The 18695-nt window shown below is 41.7% G+C and overlaps 1 protein-coding gene across 1 annotated transcript in view; it reads left to right on the forward strand.

The window, feature by feature from the left end:
• Positions 1-6210: 6210 nt before the first annotated feature.
• Positions 6211-18695, forward strand: part of LOC139550660 (solute carrier family 22 member 23-like) — a 78665-nt gene continuing 66180 nt past the window's right edge. Inside the window, exon 1 of the mRNA XM_071361683.1 lies at positions 6211-7295. Within this exon, the coding sequence (XP_071217784.1) occupies positions 6843-7295 (453 nt within the window). The 5' untranslated portion in view covers positions 6211-6842. The remainder of the gene's footprint in view (positions 7296-18695) is intronic.

Genomic DNA, 18695 nt, shown 5'->3' on the forward strand with positions numbered 1-18695 from the left:
ATGACACCTAGCAAAATCTGAAAAGCGGTTCCTTCATTTATTCCATAGGATATTTTTAGATTCACTTAAAATAAGGTCTGTGTTTCGTGTAGGCTTACACCACCTTGCCAATTTTATAACTGTGTAGATATCCATAGGACAAGGTAACTCTGATCAATATTGGCTAAATATAAGCGAAGATAATTATTTTTGTAGAGTGGATTTATGAAAATATGTTGACAAACGTTACCTTATCCTAGTGAGATTTACACGGGTATCAAAACGTCGAGGCGGTTTAAGCCTGCACGAAACACAGACCTTATTTGAAGTAGATCAAGACATTCTCTATGGAAGACATGAACGGTAAAATAACGAAGGAACCCCTGTCAAGTTCAGCTGCAAGTTATTACAGGAATTATAACGCGTCGACTATTTCTCTCTAAACCATATACCTTTGACTAATCCGGAAACTATCACCTCGAAAACAAAACATTTGTTCCGTTCCGTATTTTATCTAACGGGTGGCATCCATGAGTCTAAATATTCCTGTTACATTGCACAACCTTCAATGTTGTCATAATTATGTAAAATTCTGGCAAATTAGTTCGCAAAGAGCCAGGCGGCCCAAACTGTTGCATATACCCTGACTCTGCGTGCAATGAACGCAAGAGAAATGACACAATTTCACCTTGTTAATATTGCCTGCTAACCTGGATTTCTTTTAGCTAAATATGCAGGTTTAAAAATATATACTTGTGTATTGATTTTAAGAAAGGCATTGATGTTTATGGTTAAGTACATATTGGAGCAATGACAATGCTAGCTAGAAATTTACCTTAGCTTACTGCATTCGCGGCACAGACAGGCTCCTCGTGGAGTGCAATGTAATCAGTGTTAGAGCATTGGACTAGTTAACTGTAAGGCTGCAAGGTTGGATCCCCCGAGCTGACAGGGTGAAAATTCTGTCGTTCTGCCCTTGAACGAGGCAGTTAACCCACCGTTCCTAGGCCGTCATTGAAAATAAGAATGTGTTCTTAACTGACTTGCCTAGTTAAATAAAGATTAAATAAAGGTGTAAAAAAAAAAGAAGAAAAAAAAATCGGCAAATCGGCGCTCAAAAATACCGATTTCCGATTGTTATGAAAACTTGAAATCGGCCCCGATTAATCGGCCATTCCGATTAGTCGGTCGACCTCTAATCTGGAGCATCAGTATTTGTGGCTTCGACTACAGGCTCAAAATGGCCAGAAACAAAGACCTTTTTCTGAAACTCATCAGTCTATTCTTGTTCTGAGAAATGAAGGCTATTCCATGAGAAATTACCCAAAAAACTGAAGATCTCGTACAACGCTGAGTACTACTCCCTTCACAAAACAGCGCAAACTGGCTCTAACCAGAATAGAAAGAGGAGTAGGAGGCCCCGGTGCACAACTGAGCAAGAGGACAAGTACATTAGAGTGTCTTGTTTGAGAAACAGACACCTCACAAGTCCTTACCTGGCAGCTTCATTAAATAGTACCTGCAAATCACCAGTCTCAACGTCAACAGTGAAGAGGCGACTTTGGCCTTCTAGGCCTTCTAACTTGGATTAGCTAACACATTGTGCCATTGGAACACAGGAGTGATGGTGTCACGTTCCTGACCTTATTTTCCTTTGTTTAGTCTTTGTTTAGTTGGTCAGGATGTGAGCTGGGTGGGCATTCTATGTTTTGTGTTTCTATGTTGGGTTTGTTGTTTGGCCTAATATGGTTCTCAATCAGAGGCAGGTGTTTGTCATTGTCTCTGATTGGGAACCATATTAAGGTAGCCTGTTTTCACTGTTTGTTTGTGGGTGATTGTTCCTGTTCGTGTGTTCATCTGTTCTGTGTTCCCATGTTCAGGACTGTAGCGTTTTCGGTTCCTTCTGTCAGTTTGTTGTTTTTGTTCGTCGTTTAAATATCCGAATTAAAATATGGATTATCATCACGCTGCATCTTGGTCCTCCTCTCTTTCACCCGAAGACAGCCGTTACAGAATCACCCACCAAACCCGGACCAAGCAGCGTGGTAACGGGCAGCAGCGACAGCAGCAGCAGCGTACTCAGGACTTCTGGACATGGGAGGAAATTCTGGACAGTAAGGGACCCTGGGTTCAAGCTGGAGAGTATCACCGCCCTCGTGAAGAGCTGGAGGCAGCTAAAGCCGAGAGGCGGTGGTATGAGGAGGCAGCACGGAAGCGAGGCTGGAAGCCTGAGAGTCAGCCCCAAAAATTTCTTGGGGGGGGGGGGGGGGCTAAAGGGGAGTGTGGCGAAGTCAGGTAGGAGACCTGCGCCAACTTCCCGTGCTTACCGTGGAGAGCGAGAGTACGGGCAGACACCGTGTTATGCGGAAAAGCGCACAGTGTCTCCTGTATGTGTGCTTAGCCCGGTGCGGTACATCCCAGCTCCACGTATCGGCCGGGCTAGAGTGGGCATCGAGCCAGGTGCCATGAAGCCGGCTCAACGCATCTGGTCTCCAGTGCGTCTCCTCGGGCCGGTGTACATGGCACCAGCCTTACGCATGGTGACCCCGGTTCGCCAGCACAGCCCAGTGCGGGCTATTCCACCTCGCCGCACTGGCCTGGCTACGGGGAGCATTCAACCAGGTAAGGTTGGGCAGGCTTGGTGCTTAAGAGCTCCAAGCCTGCCCAACCTTCACGGTCCGGTATATCCGGTGCCACCTCCTCGCCCCAGCCCAGTACCACCAGTGCCAACACCACGCACCAGGCTTCCTGTGCATCTTCAGAGCCCTGTTCCTCCTCCACGCATTCGCCCTGTGGTGCGTGTCTCCAGCCCGGTACCACCAGTTCCGGCACCACGCAGCAGGCATACTGTGCGCCTCAGCAGGCTAGAGTCTGCCGTCTGCCCAGCGCCGCCTGCGCTGTCCGTCTGCCCAGCGCCGTCTGAGCTGCCGCCTGCGCTGCCCGTCGGAATTGCTCCTCAGTCCGGAGCTGCCCCTCAGTCCGGAGCTGCCCCTCAGTCCAGAGCTGCCCCTCAGTCCGGAGCTGCCCCTCAGTCCGGAGCTGCCCCTCCGTCCAGAGGCGCCCATCAGTCCAGTGGGGTTAATTTGGAGGGTCGCCGTTAAGAGGAGGCCACGGAAGCGAGGATTAACTATGGTGGGGTGGGGGCCACGTCCAGCGCCAGAGCCGCCACCGTGGACAGATGCCCACCCAGACCCTCCACTATAGGTTCAGGTTTTGCGGCCGGAGTCCGCACTTTGGGGGGTGGGGGGGGCAGGGGGTACTGTCACGTTCCTGACCTTATTTTCCTTTGTTTTTATTTAGTTGGTCAGGACGTGAGCTGGGTGGGCATTCTATGTTTTGTGTTTCTATGTTGGGTTTGTTGTTTGGCCTAATATGGTTCTCAATCAGAGGCAGGTATTTGTCATTGTCTCTGATTGGGAACCATATTAAGGTAGCCTGTTTTCACTGTTTGTTTGTGGGTGATTGTTCCTGTTCGTGTGTTCATCTGTTCTGTGTTCCCATGTTCAGGACTATAGAGTTTTCGGTTCCTTCTGTCAGTTTGTTGTTTTGTTCGTCGTTTAAATATCCTAATTAAAATATGGATTATCATCACGCTGCATCTTGGTCCTCCTCTCTTTCACCCGAAGACAGCCGTTACAGATGGTTGCTGATAATGTGCCTCTGTACGCCTTTGTAGATATCTTCTTATGGCTGCAATCCCGGTAACGGAATCGATATGACAAAAACAAAAAAAAGTGCAGGGCGCCAAATTCAAAAAACAGAAATCTCATAATTAAAATTCCTTAGACATTCATGTGTCTTATAACATTTTAAAGGTAATCTTGTTGTTAATCCCACCAAAGTGTCCGATTTCAAATAGGCTTTTCAGCGAAAGCACTACAAACGATTATGTTAGGTCACCACAAAACCACAATAAGCACAGCCATTTTTTCCAGCGAAAGATAGCTTTCACAAAAACCAGAAATAGAGATAAAATTAATCACTAACCTTTGATTATTTTCATCAGATGACACTCATAGGACTTCATGTTACACAATACATGCATGTTTTGTTTGATTAAGTTCATATTTATATAAAAAAATCTGAGTTTACATTGACGCGTTAGATTCACTAGTTGCAGAAACATCAAGTGACTTTGCATAGCCACATCGTTTCAACAGAAGTACTCATCATAAATATAGATGATAATACAAGTTATACACATGGAATTATAGATATACCTCTCCTTAATGCAACCGCTGTGTCAGATTTCAAAAAAACCTTACGGAAAAATAAACCATGCAATAATCTGAGACGGACCTTAGAACAATAGCCAAATTAGCCGCCATGTTGGACTCAACAGAAACAAGAAAATACATTATAAATGTTTCCTTACCTTTGATGAATTCATCAGAATGCAGTCCTAGGAATCCCAGGTCCACAATAAATGCTTGATTTGTTCGTTAATGTCCGTTATTTATGTCAAATTAGCTACTTTGAACAAGTTTACCAAATGCCAAACCCAAAGCGCGTCCACTACCGTCCACTATAACGTGACGAAATGTCCAACAGTTCCGTTACAGTCAGTAGAAACATGTCAAACGATGTACTGAATCAATCTTTAGAATGTTGTTAACATACATCTTGAATAACCTTCCAACCGGAGAATTTCATCGACTTCAGTTGACCGAAGGAACGGAGCTGACTCTCACGTGAACGCGCGTGTTCAATGCGTGATCACCTCCTGCCAGTGATCACTAATTCCTGTCTCCTTCGGCCCCCCTTCACATTAGATTCATCAGACAAAGTTCTATTGACTGTTGACATCTAGTGGAAGCCGTAGGAAGTGAAAACTCATCAATGACTCGCTGTGATTTCAATGAGAGCTTGGGTGAAAATTGGCACGCCCAGAAAAAATACAAACAGGAAGTGGAACTTCTCAGGTTTTTGCCTGCCATGTGAGTTCTGTTACACTCACAGACAATTCAAACAGTTTTAGAAGCTTCAGAGTGTTTTCCATCCCATATGAATAATAATATGCATATATTAGCAACTGGGAATGAGGAGCAGGCCGTTTAATATGGGCACCTCTGTGCACCTTTCATCCAAGCTACTCAATACTGCCCCTTCAGCCATAAGAAGATATACCATTAAAAAATCTGCTGTTTCCAGCTACAATAGTCATTTACAACATTAACAATGTCTACACTGTATTTCTGATCAATTTGATGTTATTTTAATGGACAAAAAATGTGCCTTTCTTTCAAAAACAAGGACATTTCTAAGTGACCCCAAACTTTTGAACGGTAGTGTAAGTCTCACAAAACTCTGTTTTGGACCAGACTTACTTTATGACCAAAATTATTCTATTTACACTTTGTAGTCAATTTTCACAGTAGAATAAATGTTTCTGACTCAAATCGATGTCATATAGGGTGTTTTCTAAATGGGAAGTTGGTTTTTAGAGGCAGTTGCTCTTTAAATCAAATCATGTACTTCATATTGATTTTGTTTTGTTGATTTTTAATAAGTTCTTGATTTTCCTCATGGTCTAAAGTTTTTTATCCGACCACACAAGACATTGTAGCTTAGAGTTACAGTTAATCATTACTGAAATAACAATGTAGTAAAGCTCTAAAAAATAATATGTTGACTGACTATACTGCACAGATGACATTAATATCTCTCTCTCTGTAGATCTCTCTGTGTATAATAGTACATTATAAACTGGGTGGTTTGAGCCCTGAATGCTGATTGGCTGACAGCCGTGGTATATTTATTTTAACTGCTCTTTTTACGTTGGTAACCAGTTTGTAATAGAAATAAGGCACCTCAGGGGTTTGTGATGTATGACCAATATACCTCTGCTCCGCGTTGCGTTGTGCAGAAGAACAGCCCTTAGCCGTGGTATATTGGCCATATACCACACCCCCTTGGTTCTTATTGCTTAAATAACCCATTGCATGTGTGTTTGTGTGTGTGTGTTTGACAGTGGGCCCACCCCCTTATTAAAATCTCAACTCAACTCAACTGCATCCTCTCTTCTCCTTCCCTCCACTATGACAGACCTCCTATTGTCATAAATATAAGGACAGGCCTATGGGCCTACTAAACGTCTCCTAGGCTACACACATTACAATGGAGATCTTTGTCGCTATATAGAGCCAAAACCGTGTTATGCAACCTGTCGGGGTATGCACTGCTGCGAGTGAGCGACAGACATGGGCAGAGGGTTGCTCAAAGTTCCGCCTCTAGTTTACCAGCCGGTTAAATGTTTTTATCTTTCTTTCTATTCTGTAATTACAGAATCTGTCCGTGTCACTTCACCGCTGTGAAAATTACTCAACATGTCTGATTTACATTTAACTTTCGATATATCGGATGACGTGGTCGGGAAGAAGGAATAGGCTATATGTTTACAGACCATCACATGACTGTATTTCACTATTTGTACAGGTGTGTTACCTGTAGCGCGCTCGAGAAAGGGGCAGTGTTTAACTTCCTCCCTCGATGTACCACATTTTCCGGCACAATTATATGCTAATGAGATGTAGCCTATCCAGCAGAAGGGAATATTGGTGATTAAAAACATCCCTGACAACTTCCCATGTTGTCGCGCTTGTTTATTCTAAATTTGGAAATTTGCCAGCCTACATTTAAAGCTGCTTGCTGTCACTCAAGTAGACTAGTGCTCTTCGTTCAGTGGCAATAGTCCATGGAGTCCACCTAAACAGGAGCACAGGGAGTCCAGATCATAAAGAAGTGACTCTTATTTCAATTTCAGTGGTTGCTTGCGCACGGCTTTCACCACTAGAGCGGGGGCATTGACGCATTTTGGAGTCGACGGGTAACACTGCCAACCCGGCTGCGCTACAGACGCATCCATGAGCGAAACCGCGATGGCCGTGGTGCAGCTCGAGACGGAGGACCATCAACCGGAGAACGGCTTCGTGTCCCCCGAAACAGAGTCGCCAGGATTGCTCACACGCATCGACGATTGTGTCTTGCCTTTTCTTGGGGGATTTGGGAAGTATCAGAGACAGCTAATCGTGCTAACATGGATTCCGGCGTTATTTATTGGATTCAGCCAGTACTCTGACGAATTCCTTCTTGCCCAACCGAACAATACATGTGTTCCGCCAGCTGCAAATACGACTAATTTTACTATAATTCCTTCCTCTTTATTTCATGGTCCAAATAATAGTTTCCCACGAACAGCGGCGTACGTTTATTACAATGGCACCCACAATAATACAGCCAGGCAGCTGCAACATTGTATGTGCAAGGAGTGGACGTTTGAGCTGCATACGGGACTAATGCAGAATGTGGTTACTAAGGTAAGTTTTTTTGCCTGACATTCAGCAATAAGGGCTGACTTTACATAGTTTATTTTATGTCATTACGGCCTATACATGTATTCCTCCCTCGATTCAGATGAGGTGCATTGGACCAATTGCATTATAATATCAGCATATTGTGGCGGGTTACCCACAGCCATAGATAAGTAAAGTATGTTAGCAGACGAGGGCTTTAACACTATCACATTGTTTCATTGTAGGAAAAGACCTATTGCAGTCTCAAAAAAAAAAAGCATATTGTTTTGATATAGGCTGGCACCTCGCTTAACCGTCACACCTTTATGAGTCTAAAAGCATGTGACTGGTTCATGCATTGCTGCCTCCAATAGCCTGCTAGCGCATGCAGCCCAGGAATGTATTTTTCCATAATTGGCTATCTCTGTATAATAACACGAGCTGCTCCACTGAGTGCTTTAATAACCAATTCATGGGGCTATGAATACTCATGGACAATAACTACGAGTATGTCGGCTGGAGAGACTGTTCTGTAGCCTATAGCTCATCTACATGCCGACAGTTCCTAAGCCAGTGATGTTATGCCATCACTCATAGGAGCAGCTGACGAGGTGCTACCTATCATGGAGAGATGTCCCTCTCCCTATGACCACGGCAGAATGTGCGGGTGGTCAGAATGTGCCGTTGGTCATAATGGCCCAGACCTAAGCGATACTCGAGCTTTGATCTAGAGCCAAGGGCATGTAGCCTACTGTCAAGTTCGTAAGTGCTCTCCCTCGCACACCTTGAGCCACCCGAGAATAATGACTTCCCTATTTTGATTATGTCACCTGCTCTAAAATAAATCCAACGATTGTTTTTCTTCCTTATCTGAACTTGTTTTATATCTGAACAGAAGCCTATAAACTATTCTACTGTGCCCAGTTTCGACTCTGTATCAGACATTTATTTTTAGTTACATGGAGAGAATACTAATATTTCCAAGGCTCTTGTGCTGTTGATGTTATAGTTCAGTTCCTCTGCCTCAGGTGTTTATCGATCCACACAGGCCTCCTATGCCCATATAGATGTACTAAGCCTAGATATACATTCTGAACCCAAATAGTGAAAGGACATGATTTCCCCATTTGCACTTTCAAAATGGACCTTGAGGCCTACTATTTCTAGCCTGACAACTCACACAAAATTCTTCCTCTGCTCTGTCTTACGCAACATACTTTATTCTAGACTGCCATCATTGAAATCGTTTGTGGTGACCAGTGGTGTTGTACAAAATAAAGTCATCAGCAATTGGATCGTCTCTAACCAATTAGAGTATCAAAGCCAATGACACATTTTCTAACTGCAGCTTTACCCACGTGTTCCAAGGAGCCAAGGGTTCCGGTCTAGAAGCACGGTTTTGACTGCTACAGTTTTGCTTTGGTACTGCAGTTTAACTGACCATTTCCGTAGACGCCACATAGAGAACTCCGATTTAAAAATCGTGAAAAAGACACTCTAGTCATCACCTTCGTGTACAAAACATCCATTGAATTATTCAAATAATTGTAGCTCAGGGAGATTTTTTTCCATCACTCACAGCCGACAGTATTAAAATGTTATATTCATCCACTGTCTGCCATGTTTTTGGATAACGTGATGACATCCACTGCATGTGCTACTCCCTGTGCTAGTGCGCATGGGATGTTGGTCCGTATAAACCCAATGCCACCCGGATATAGACCGTCCATGAGTCGGCGTGAGTAGATTACCTTGAAAATAACGGGCGGACATCTTGGATGCGGTCTCCAGTTCTTATACCTTAGTTGTGTGTTCTGGCTCTGGCCCAACCCATCGGTTTCTGGACCAATCAGACAGCCCCGGATGTGTTTGCATTCGGTGAAGGGTCTGGGAGGGTTTCAGATCCAGACTCATTGCAGAGAAGAAACTAACGTCCGTGGGCGTGGCATAGCTTTTGGCCAGAGCAAGAAGTCTGGGAAGCAAGGCAAAACTATTTCACAATAGGGTGTCTTTTCTGTAAGAAAGATAATGAGAAATGATTTGGCATTCTTCTCATGGACCCCTAGAGGTATAAGAGTACATCCATAGCAGGGATGTCAGTCATGTCCTTAGGGGCTATTTCTGTGATGCTTGGAGGGCCACACAGCAAGAAAACGACTGTAACCCATGGTGGACACCCCCTGCTTGTTTGTTGGTCTTGTACGTTACACTCTGTCCTATTGATTCCTTTATAATCTGTAGTAAGTTCTACAAAAACAAACTAAACATCCTGATTTATATTTTTATCAAAAAGGTTAAAAACTGAACTATATATATATATTTCCACACTATGCTGAATCTCTGAAATGGTGAAATTTATGATAATGCTCTTTTAGTGTAAGAGCTTTTTGAGATAAACACCTGGAATTTCAGTCTTTTCAGGTGTCAATGACCGGTCATCTTTTATTTGCATATGTATCCTCCTACTTTGAAGGGAAAGAGGGGTAGACTAGAATATAGTCTAGACAATCCTGTCCGCCAATCAGGTCTGTGTATGTAAATATATTTACCTTTGTATTAACACGCCTACACGATCAGACTGAGCATTTCAATGGCAAAAGGAGGCTCAGGAAAATAAATGATTTAAGTATTTTGAGTTATTTTCATGGAATAAACACACAGTGATTTATTAGACATACAGTGCTTTAAAGATTAAATAAAACATACTTTATCTGGGCTTTAACGTCACACATATTACTACATTGTAAATACTGCTCAATAGGCCTGTGGTCACCAACCGGTCGATCACCTAGGAATGATCTTCAAGGCATTCCTAGTCGATCACCAAACATTTCTATTAAGGCTTGCGCTCCTTTTTTAAAATTCGTGTTGCACTGTTGGCAGTAGGTGCACTTGATTCAGAGGCCCGGCGCACTGGCATGCAAAATGTTTCCATTTTGAACCATTTAATTAGTCTGAAAAGACAAACTGCACCTACCAGGCTGACTGGAAGATCTGTGGCTAAATTCAGTGTGCCTACTGCGCTGGCCAATCGGATAGCTCAATCACCGTGCCTACAGTTTCCACAACCCAGGCCACAGCAATGTTTGATACTAACCTACCTGAGATTTAATAACTTTTAAAACCTTGACCAGAGAGAGACTGTCAAAGAATACAGCAAAGACCTGCTGTTTTTATGACTGAGTTCACGTCTACGTTTTTATTCAGCACAATCAACACTGTTTTTATTCAACACTATTACAAAACATAAAATGTGCTTCTCCCTACTTCCACTGGCGCTGCAATGAATGAGTAGCTAAGTATCAATAGCCCTGCGTTTTTATTATAATTTGCAGCTTATCGTGTATTTTAATGTCAAGGAGTATTTCACTTTCTCTGGTCATAGAAATAACATGAATTTGTGCATGAGACAGATGTGGTGCGACTCGAGTTTCGCAATCAGATAGACGACGGTGTCCCCTCTCTCTGGTCAGTCTCACCGGAGGAAAGGAAGGAGAAATTAGGGACCGGGAGAGGCGGACCCTCTATTGCTCTCTCCCTCTCCGCTGAGACTAATGCAATGTTCAAAACAACTGGGAACTCGAAAATCTCCGACTTCAGTGTGTTCAAGACAACTGGGAACTCGGAAAATAACAAGGTCCAACTGGCAAAGATCGTTTTGAAAGGTCTTACAACTCGGAATTCCAAGTCGGAAACGGGTATCTTTCTTGAGCTCTGGATTTCCGATCAGAAGATCACCGACGTCATGATTTGACCTAGTTTTTTCCCAGTTCCCAGTTGTCTTGAAAGCACCATGAACATCAGATGCAAGTACCATCAGTCCAGTAAAATAAAAAATCTTGGTATTTGCAAATTAATTCAATTTATGCTCAGCTGTGCCTCGCAAGTGGTACACCAACTGATCAATTTTGTTATCAAAGCTTAAGTTTTGAATTACAATATGGTCTGAGAAGAACAACTTTGGCATGCCAGGCATATAGCCAATATGTTGTAATGATTTATTAGGCCTACTGCACAAACCACATTTTTGTTAGGTTAATGTTCCGACTTTATTAAGTCGTGTTTATTTTTATTTTTTAAAGATTTCAGCTTGCTTCTTCTCTGCAAAAGTGATCTTGACTCAACTTTGTTGTATGTTTATGTGTATCCTAACCCATCCATCTTCATGGGTGGTGGCAAGGATGTGTTAGCTTTTTGTTGAAGCTTCATACACGTTCATTTATCAAACACTACTTAAAATACACCAGTTTACCCACAGACATGTCATCTAGTCTGCTCAAAGGCATAAGAGGACCAGCTTGATAAAGAGCCTGGTTTTGAAGCCTCTCTCTCAGTATTGCACAAAGGGGTTCTAAGTATCACACCAAGACTTTAGGCCAGTGTGATACGACAAGGAGCAGCCATGCGCCCCTCCCTCTCCCCACAGCCTCGGACATCTGTTTATCACAGATAATATCCCCTGTTAAACGAGCAGCAGATAAAAACGCAGCAGCCCGGCATGCACAGTGTTTCATTCCACCACGAGTCAAGGGACACTTCAGCCACGCTTTCATTTTACTGTACTGTCTGGAGGGAGGCTAATAGGAAATGTCTGTATGCTCAGAGGACAGCAGGCTGACTGCATAGCTTTATGTTACACACACAGAAAGCAGGGGCAGGTAACTCCAGTCCTCGGGGGCCTGATTGGTGTCACACGTTTTCTCCATCCCTAGCAAACACAGCTGATTAATCAAAATTCATTGTAAACTGAAGATCATGATTAGGTGATTATTGGAGTCAGGTGTGTTAGCTGGTGCTGGGGCAAAACTGTGACACCAATCAGGCCCTCGAGGACTGGAGTTTCCCACCCTTGCACTAAAGCATGTAAGCGTTCATATTTATGTTTCTATGCATGACATCCATCGTGGATATTCAAATGCACATTTAGTCGTTACAAGTAACGGATTACAAAAAAAAGGTAACTCTAATCCTTTATGTTACCAGCAAAAATATTGTAATCAGATTTCAGATACTTAACTAAAAACGAGTTTACTTCTATTATTATTTTTACATTCAGAAAGGATGTTTGCGAAAACATTTCTTGACACCTTTCTGTTTTCTCAGTGACATTCAAATCAGCATTGAAAAAAGGCGCAAATTTACAGTAAATTTGTTCGGCTGAGTGAGTCTGACCACAAGTCAAAGACCACTATGATGACACACCAAATGCTTTTGATGGATCGTGGGAAAAGAGCAGGAATAGGCTTTTGTAGTCTATAGTCCAAGCTATGTTATCCAATGGTGTAACATCTGTCAGCATCCAAAGATTATCCAATTTGAATAAACGCTTGGAGGTAAGGACAACAGCAGTGGTGTAGCCTACAGGCGGGGCGATATGAATATCACTTATTACATAGCGCATTGATGTGAATTACACTGCTGCTCTCTCATTTAGCTATTTGCACCTTACGGATTATGGTTCTTGTGGATGGTTGTTCACAAATGTATAAGTGTACTTAATAGAGGTCCGATTAATCGGAATGGCCAATTAATTCGGGCCGATTTCAAGTTTTCATAACAATCGGAAATCGGTATTTTTGGACACCGATTTGGCCCAATTTTATTTTTTACACCATTATTTAATCTTTATTTAACTAGGCAAGTCAGTTAAGAGCACATTCTTATTTTCAATGACGGCTTAGGAACGGTGGGTTAACTGCCTCGTTCAGGGGCAGAACGACAGATTTTTACCTTGTCAGCTCGGGGGATTCAATCTTGCAACATTACAGTTAACTAGTCCAACGCTCTAACCACCTGATTACATTGCACTCCACGAGGAGCCTGCCTGTTACGCCAATGCAATAAGCCAAGGTAAGTTGCTAGCTAGCATTAAACTTATCTTATAAAAAACAATCAATCAATCATAATTACTAGTTAACTACACATGGTTGATGATATTACTAGTTTATCTAGCGTGTCCTGCGTTGCATATAATCGATGCGGTGCGTATCGTTGCTCCAATGTGTACCTAACCATAAACATCAATGCCTTTCTTAAAATCAATACACAGAAGTATATATTTTTAAACCTGCATATTTAGCTAAAAGAAATCCAGGTTAGCAGGCAATATTAACCAGGTGAAATTGTGTCACTTCTCTTGCGTTCATTGCACGCAGAGTCAGTGTATATGCAACAGTTTGGGCCGCCTAATTTGCCAGAATTTTACGTAATTATGACATAACATTGAAGGTTGTGCAATGTAACAGGAATATTTAGACTTATGAATGCCACCCTTTAGATAAAATACGTAACGGTTGTTAGGAATTTTGTTAATAAATAATTAAAACAAATTCTAGCTTTAGATAAAACTATAACTAATTGAACTCTGCACGCCTGGTGAAAAGAGATTTGTGTTGTGGGTTATAAAATAAGCAGAAAGGGTCGTTAAACTATGGTTGAACTGACCCAACTTAGCCCTGAGGTGTTTAGATAAGGCTGTGGGTAACTTTTTAGGTCTTCCATTATCTTGAGTTGTCTGCTAAAGTGGTAATAAATTATAGTGAGCCTTCAGGATAATAGATTATATTGTGTGTGTGCGCTGTGAAGTTGGAATGAACTTTTGAACCTGTTTTCTATTTGTCAGGACAATGAGACTTATTCTGTAACCTATGACGTCATATCTGGTATATAAACCTGTTGTTTATGATCAAATGGGAGCGTGCTCCGAGAATAAATTCTATTATCTAATTTTAATAAGACTGTATCCTGTCTATTTTATGTTAATAAGTATCTTACAAATTCTTATAAATAGACAGATTGAATTTAATTAATGAGTACATTAGAGGAATAATTTAATTTCACCAACACGGTTCCGTATTTCACTGAAAGAATAAATGTCTTGTTTTCGAGATGATAGTTTCCGGATACGATCATATTAATGATCTAAGGCTCGTATTTTTGTGTGTTATTATGTTATAACTAAGTCTATGATTTGATAGAGCAGTCTGACTGAGCGGTGGTAGGCAGCAGCAGGCTCGTAAGCATTCATTCAAACAGCACTTTCGTGCGTTTTTCCAGCAGCTCTTCATTGTGCTTCAAGCATTGCGCTGTTTATGACTTCAAGCCTATCAACTCCCGAGATTAGGCTGGTGTAACCGATGTGAAATGGCTAGCTAGTTAGCGGGGTGCGCGCTAATAGCGTTTCAAACGTCACTCGCTCTGAGACTTGGAGTGGTTGTTCCCCTTGCTCTGCATGGGTAAAGCTGCTTCGAGGGTGGCTGTTGTCGATGTGTTCCTGGTTCGAGCCCAGGTAGGAGCGAGGAGAGGGATGGAAGCTATACTGTTACACTGGCAATACTAAAGTGCCTATAAGAACATCCAATAGTCAAAGGTTAATGAAATACAAATGGTATAGAGAGAAATAGTCCTATAATTCCTATAATAACTACAACCTAAAACTTCTTAACTGGGAATATTGAAGACTCATGTTAAAAGGAACCTCCAGCTTTCAAATGTTCTCATGTTCTGAGCAAGGAACTTAAACGTTAGCTTTCTTACATGGCACATATTGCACTTTTACTTTCTTCTCCAACACTTTGTTTTTGCATTATTTATACCAAATTGAACATGTTTTATAATTTATTTGAGGCTAAATTGATTTTATTGATGTATTATATTAAGTTAAAATAAGTGTTCATTCAGTATTGTTGTAATTGTCATTATTACACATTTAAAAAAAAAAATCGGTCGATTAATCGGTATAGGCTTTTTTGGTCCTCCAATAATCGGTATCGGTTGAAAAATCATAATCGGTCGACCTCTAGTACTTAACCCAATAATGGTTGAGTTGAAGAAGATTAAGCTGCCTTTCAATCATTAGTTTTGTGACCAGTGGACAACCAATGAAAAATTCTCTCTTGCAACAGTTGCATAGTGCGGATCCCAGCCTGTGAAATAAAAGTTTGAGGGAGTTCTTGTCTTCCTTGGTATTGTGATCCATACTGTCAAAAACAAGTTTAATTTAAGAAGACCACGGGTGGGGATTATTACTCAATCTAATTCGTGATGATTCCCAAAGAAATTCCATAGGCCTAACGGACTCATGCTCAAACTCGCACACTTGATTAACTTAAACAGCTGCAAATTATCGAGATATCAAAGTGTCACCAACAAAAACATAAACAATAGTCCTACAGTGGCAAGAAAAAGTATGTGAACCCTTTGGAATTACCTGATTTCTGCATAAATTGGTCATCAAATTTGATCTGATTTTCATCTAAGTCACAGCAATAGACAAACATAGTGTGCTTAAACTAATAACACAGAAATTATTCAATTTTTCTATATTGAATACATCATTTAAACATTCACAGTGTAGGTTGGGAAAGTATGTGAACCCCACGGCTAATGACTTCTCCAAAAGCTAATTGGAGTCAGGTGTCAGCTAACCTGGAGTCCAATCAATGAGTCGAGATTGGAGATGTTGGTTAGAGCTGCCTTGCCCTATAAAAAACACTCACAAAATTTGAGTTTGCTATTTACAAGAAGCATTGCCTGATGTGAACTGATGTGAATACGTTTTTCACATGCAAATAGCACTTTTCGGTTTTGCTTAAAGCATGCGAGCCCATGACAGCCCAATCAGTCCTCCAAGACAATAAAATCATAAACAAAACCACTCCGTGGTAGTTAGCTAATAAGTCCATAGTTTTTAGGTTATGTTCAGATAAAACAATTGAGCTAATCTATATTTCCAAGTCCTATTCTTGAAGATCTGTCCCAACGCTCTAACCACTAGGCTACCTGCCGTCCCAGTAGAAAGCAATGGGTTAGAAGAAGCCTAAATAACCAACCCATGTAGTAAAATCCAACATCCATTTATGGGCAGCTATGTAAACTCTAACATTGGCTTATCCTGCAATAGATGTCATTCAATTGGTAATATACATTTTTGTCTTCTTCCAATGCTTCTTAAAGGAAAGTAGGCAGATTACGTTACTGAGTTTGGGTAATCCAAAAGTGATGCTACTGATTACAATTTTGGACAGGTAACTAATGGATTACTTTTAGAAAGTCACCTTCCCAACCCTGTGAAACTCATAACTATTTTATATAGCCTACCATTTTGCCTCTTCGCTATGTAATTAATTACAAAGCTATTACTAAATTATCATCTATTGCCGTAGTAATTACAGCTTTACTACACAGGTACAAGAGCATCTGAAGGTAAAGTGTTACCACAATATTAACAATATCGAACAAAATGGCATATCATTCCATTACACACACACACAAACACACACACACCCAACAAGGTTGTCCCCAGAAGGAATTGATTCTCAGGTAAATGGACGAGTTCAATCCCACTAAAGGACCTCGCTATAAACCCTCTCCCTCGACTCCTGGAGCCTCATTTATCCATCATTCGTAGTCACAAATCTGTGTAAACCATGCGTCGGATCATTTCCATGCAAAGTATGAAACTCATCATTTTGAACGTTTGCTTGAGAGTGAGCGTAAATTTACGCACAGCCTTGACCAAGCGTGCACACAGTGCCATGTGCTGGAACAGGGGAACTGCTTGTCAAGCGTAGAATGTGGGAAATATATGTTTAAAATGTGTGAAATTGCGAGAGTAATAAATACTTTTTTGATTTAATTTGTTTTTCCATTGTGAATTCATGCAACATCCTGACAGGCTATATATAATTTGACCCCATCAGTGCATTTGTTACAATAATAATCAATATAAAGTACAATCATTTGTTAAATCAGAGGCACTTGTGAAAGTGAAACCATTGTTGAAATACTATTAAAGTCGGAGATTGCGTTTATAGCATGCTGTTCTCATGCTTAAGTTCAAGGTCAGAATACACAGAGAGAAGTACATAAAAAAGGAATCACGTTCCATTCACGCATAACTCACGCTTAACTCAGTTCGGAATCGGCCCCTAAGAGCATTGGATATATCTCCTTGAAAAGTTATATCATAGAAATAATACAACATAGTGATAATACAATCAGAGCTTTGGCTCTATCTCCTTGAAATACTAGCATAGTGACACAATGGATTTCTTTGGTAGCGTCTCCTTGAATAGTCATGGCATGGTAACAGTGCCCCTCAGTGCAGCTCTGTCACTCAGAGCGATGTTCAGAGAAGGCTTTGATAACACTGGGCTCAGCAGAGTAGGGGATGGGGGCTGATGGGGAATCCAGAGTGGCTGGTGTGGATGTGGATTCTAATTTATACCTGGGGCTTCTTGGGGACAGAGCTGAATAAAATAATAAAACCAGCCTGAATCATTACAGCAAGACACAGATGGGCCGGATGGGTCGAGTATCCCACTCTCCCTGCGTAATGCTTAATCCTTCTCTGCTCACATACTCGCCATCACATTCAAATGGCAGCAGCATCACACAGCCTGGAGTAGAGCCAATAAACTATCATCACATTCTAGACTACACTGACTGAAATCCCCAGTGTGTTCAAGGAAAGTTGTGATTGTGTGGTTGTCCAAGTTCATTGGAGAGTTAGTGGTTAGAGAAGGATCAGCTCTTCTTAAAATATAGCTGGAGATTACCAGTCCTGTATCTAGATGGGACTGATATTGGTGCCAGGCAGCTCCCATTTCAAGTGAATGTGGAGAAATATTATGCTATAAAACAGGATATAACAATGTAATTCCTCTAATGTAAATAGGAAAGCATTTCGCTACACCTGCAATAACATCTGCTAAATATGTGTACGTGACCAATACCATTTGATTTGATTTGAAAAGTAAGAATATACTACTCATCAAGCTGGCACCCCAGTGTAAGCAGATGTTACATTGTTTTACGAAAGTCTGTACGCTTTAACTTTACAACAAGATAACTGTATGTCATGAAACTACTGTCATAAGTACGGAGAGATAAGGTTTGCACACAATTCCACTGTAGTACTAGCAGGACTGGACAATGCCCCCCAACGCCCTGAGAGTGAATACAGGAACGCCTAGTCCTTAAACATTCACTGTCTGTTTGTCCAGCTGTCCTCTCCTGTCCTGTCTTATCTACAGACCCAGCATCAGTGTGGGACAGCATGAGACAAACACAGCTGTTAGGAGGGGTTAACCCTCTGCCCAAGTCAGTTGTGTGTAGACACACACACACGTCAGCTGTGAGGAAAGAGAGGTCTGCCTGTGGGACTGAAAGACAAAGCTTCATACAATCTTTGTATGTATTTGCTGAAGGGAGTTAGTTTCTCGTAGTGGTATTTTTGAGCAGAGCAGCAGTAAACCTGGAACTGAACGTGTGACCCAGAGCAACCTGTGTCCCTGGTCGCAGTTGTTTAACAGTTTTTCTCAATTGCTAAAACACAATTTCTGAAACCTTGCTCCATTTCCTGAAAACATTAAACACAAAACCTAATCTCCAAGCACTATTTACATAACCTCTGACTCCTCT

The sequence above is a fragment of the Salvelinus alpinus genome, chromosome 23 (assembly GCF_045679555.1).
Source record: "Salvelinus alpinus chromosome 23, SLU_Salpinus.1, whole genome shotgun sequence".
Classification (NCBI taxonomy): Eukaryota; Metazoa; Chordata; class Actinopteri; order Salmoniformes; family Salmonidae; genus Salvelinus; species Salvelinus alpinus.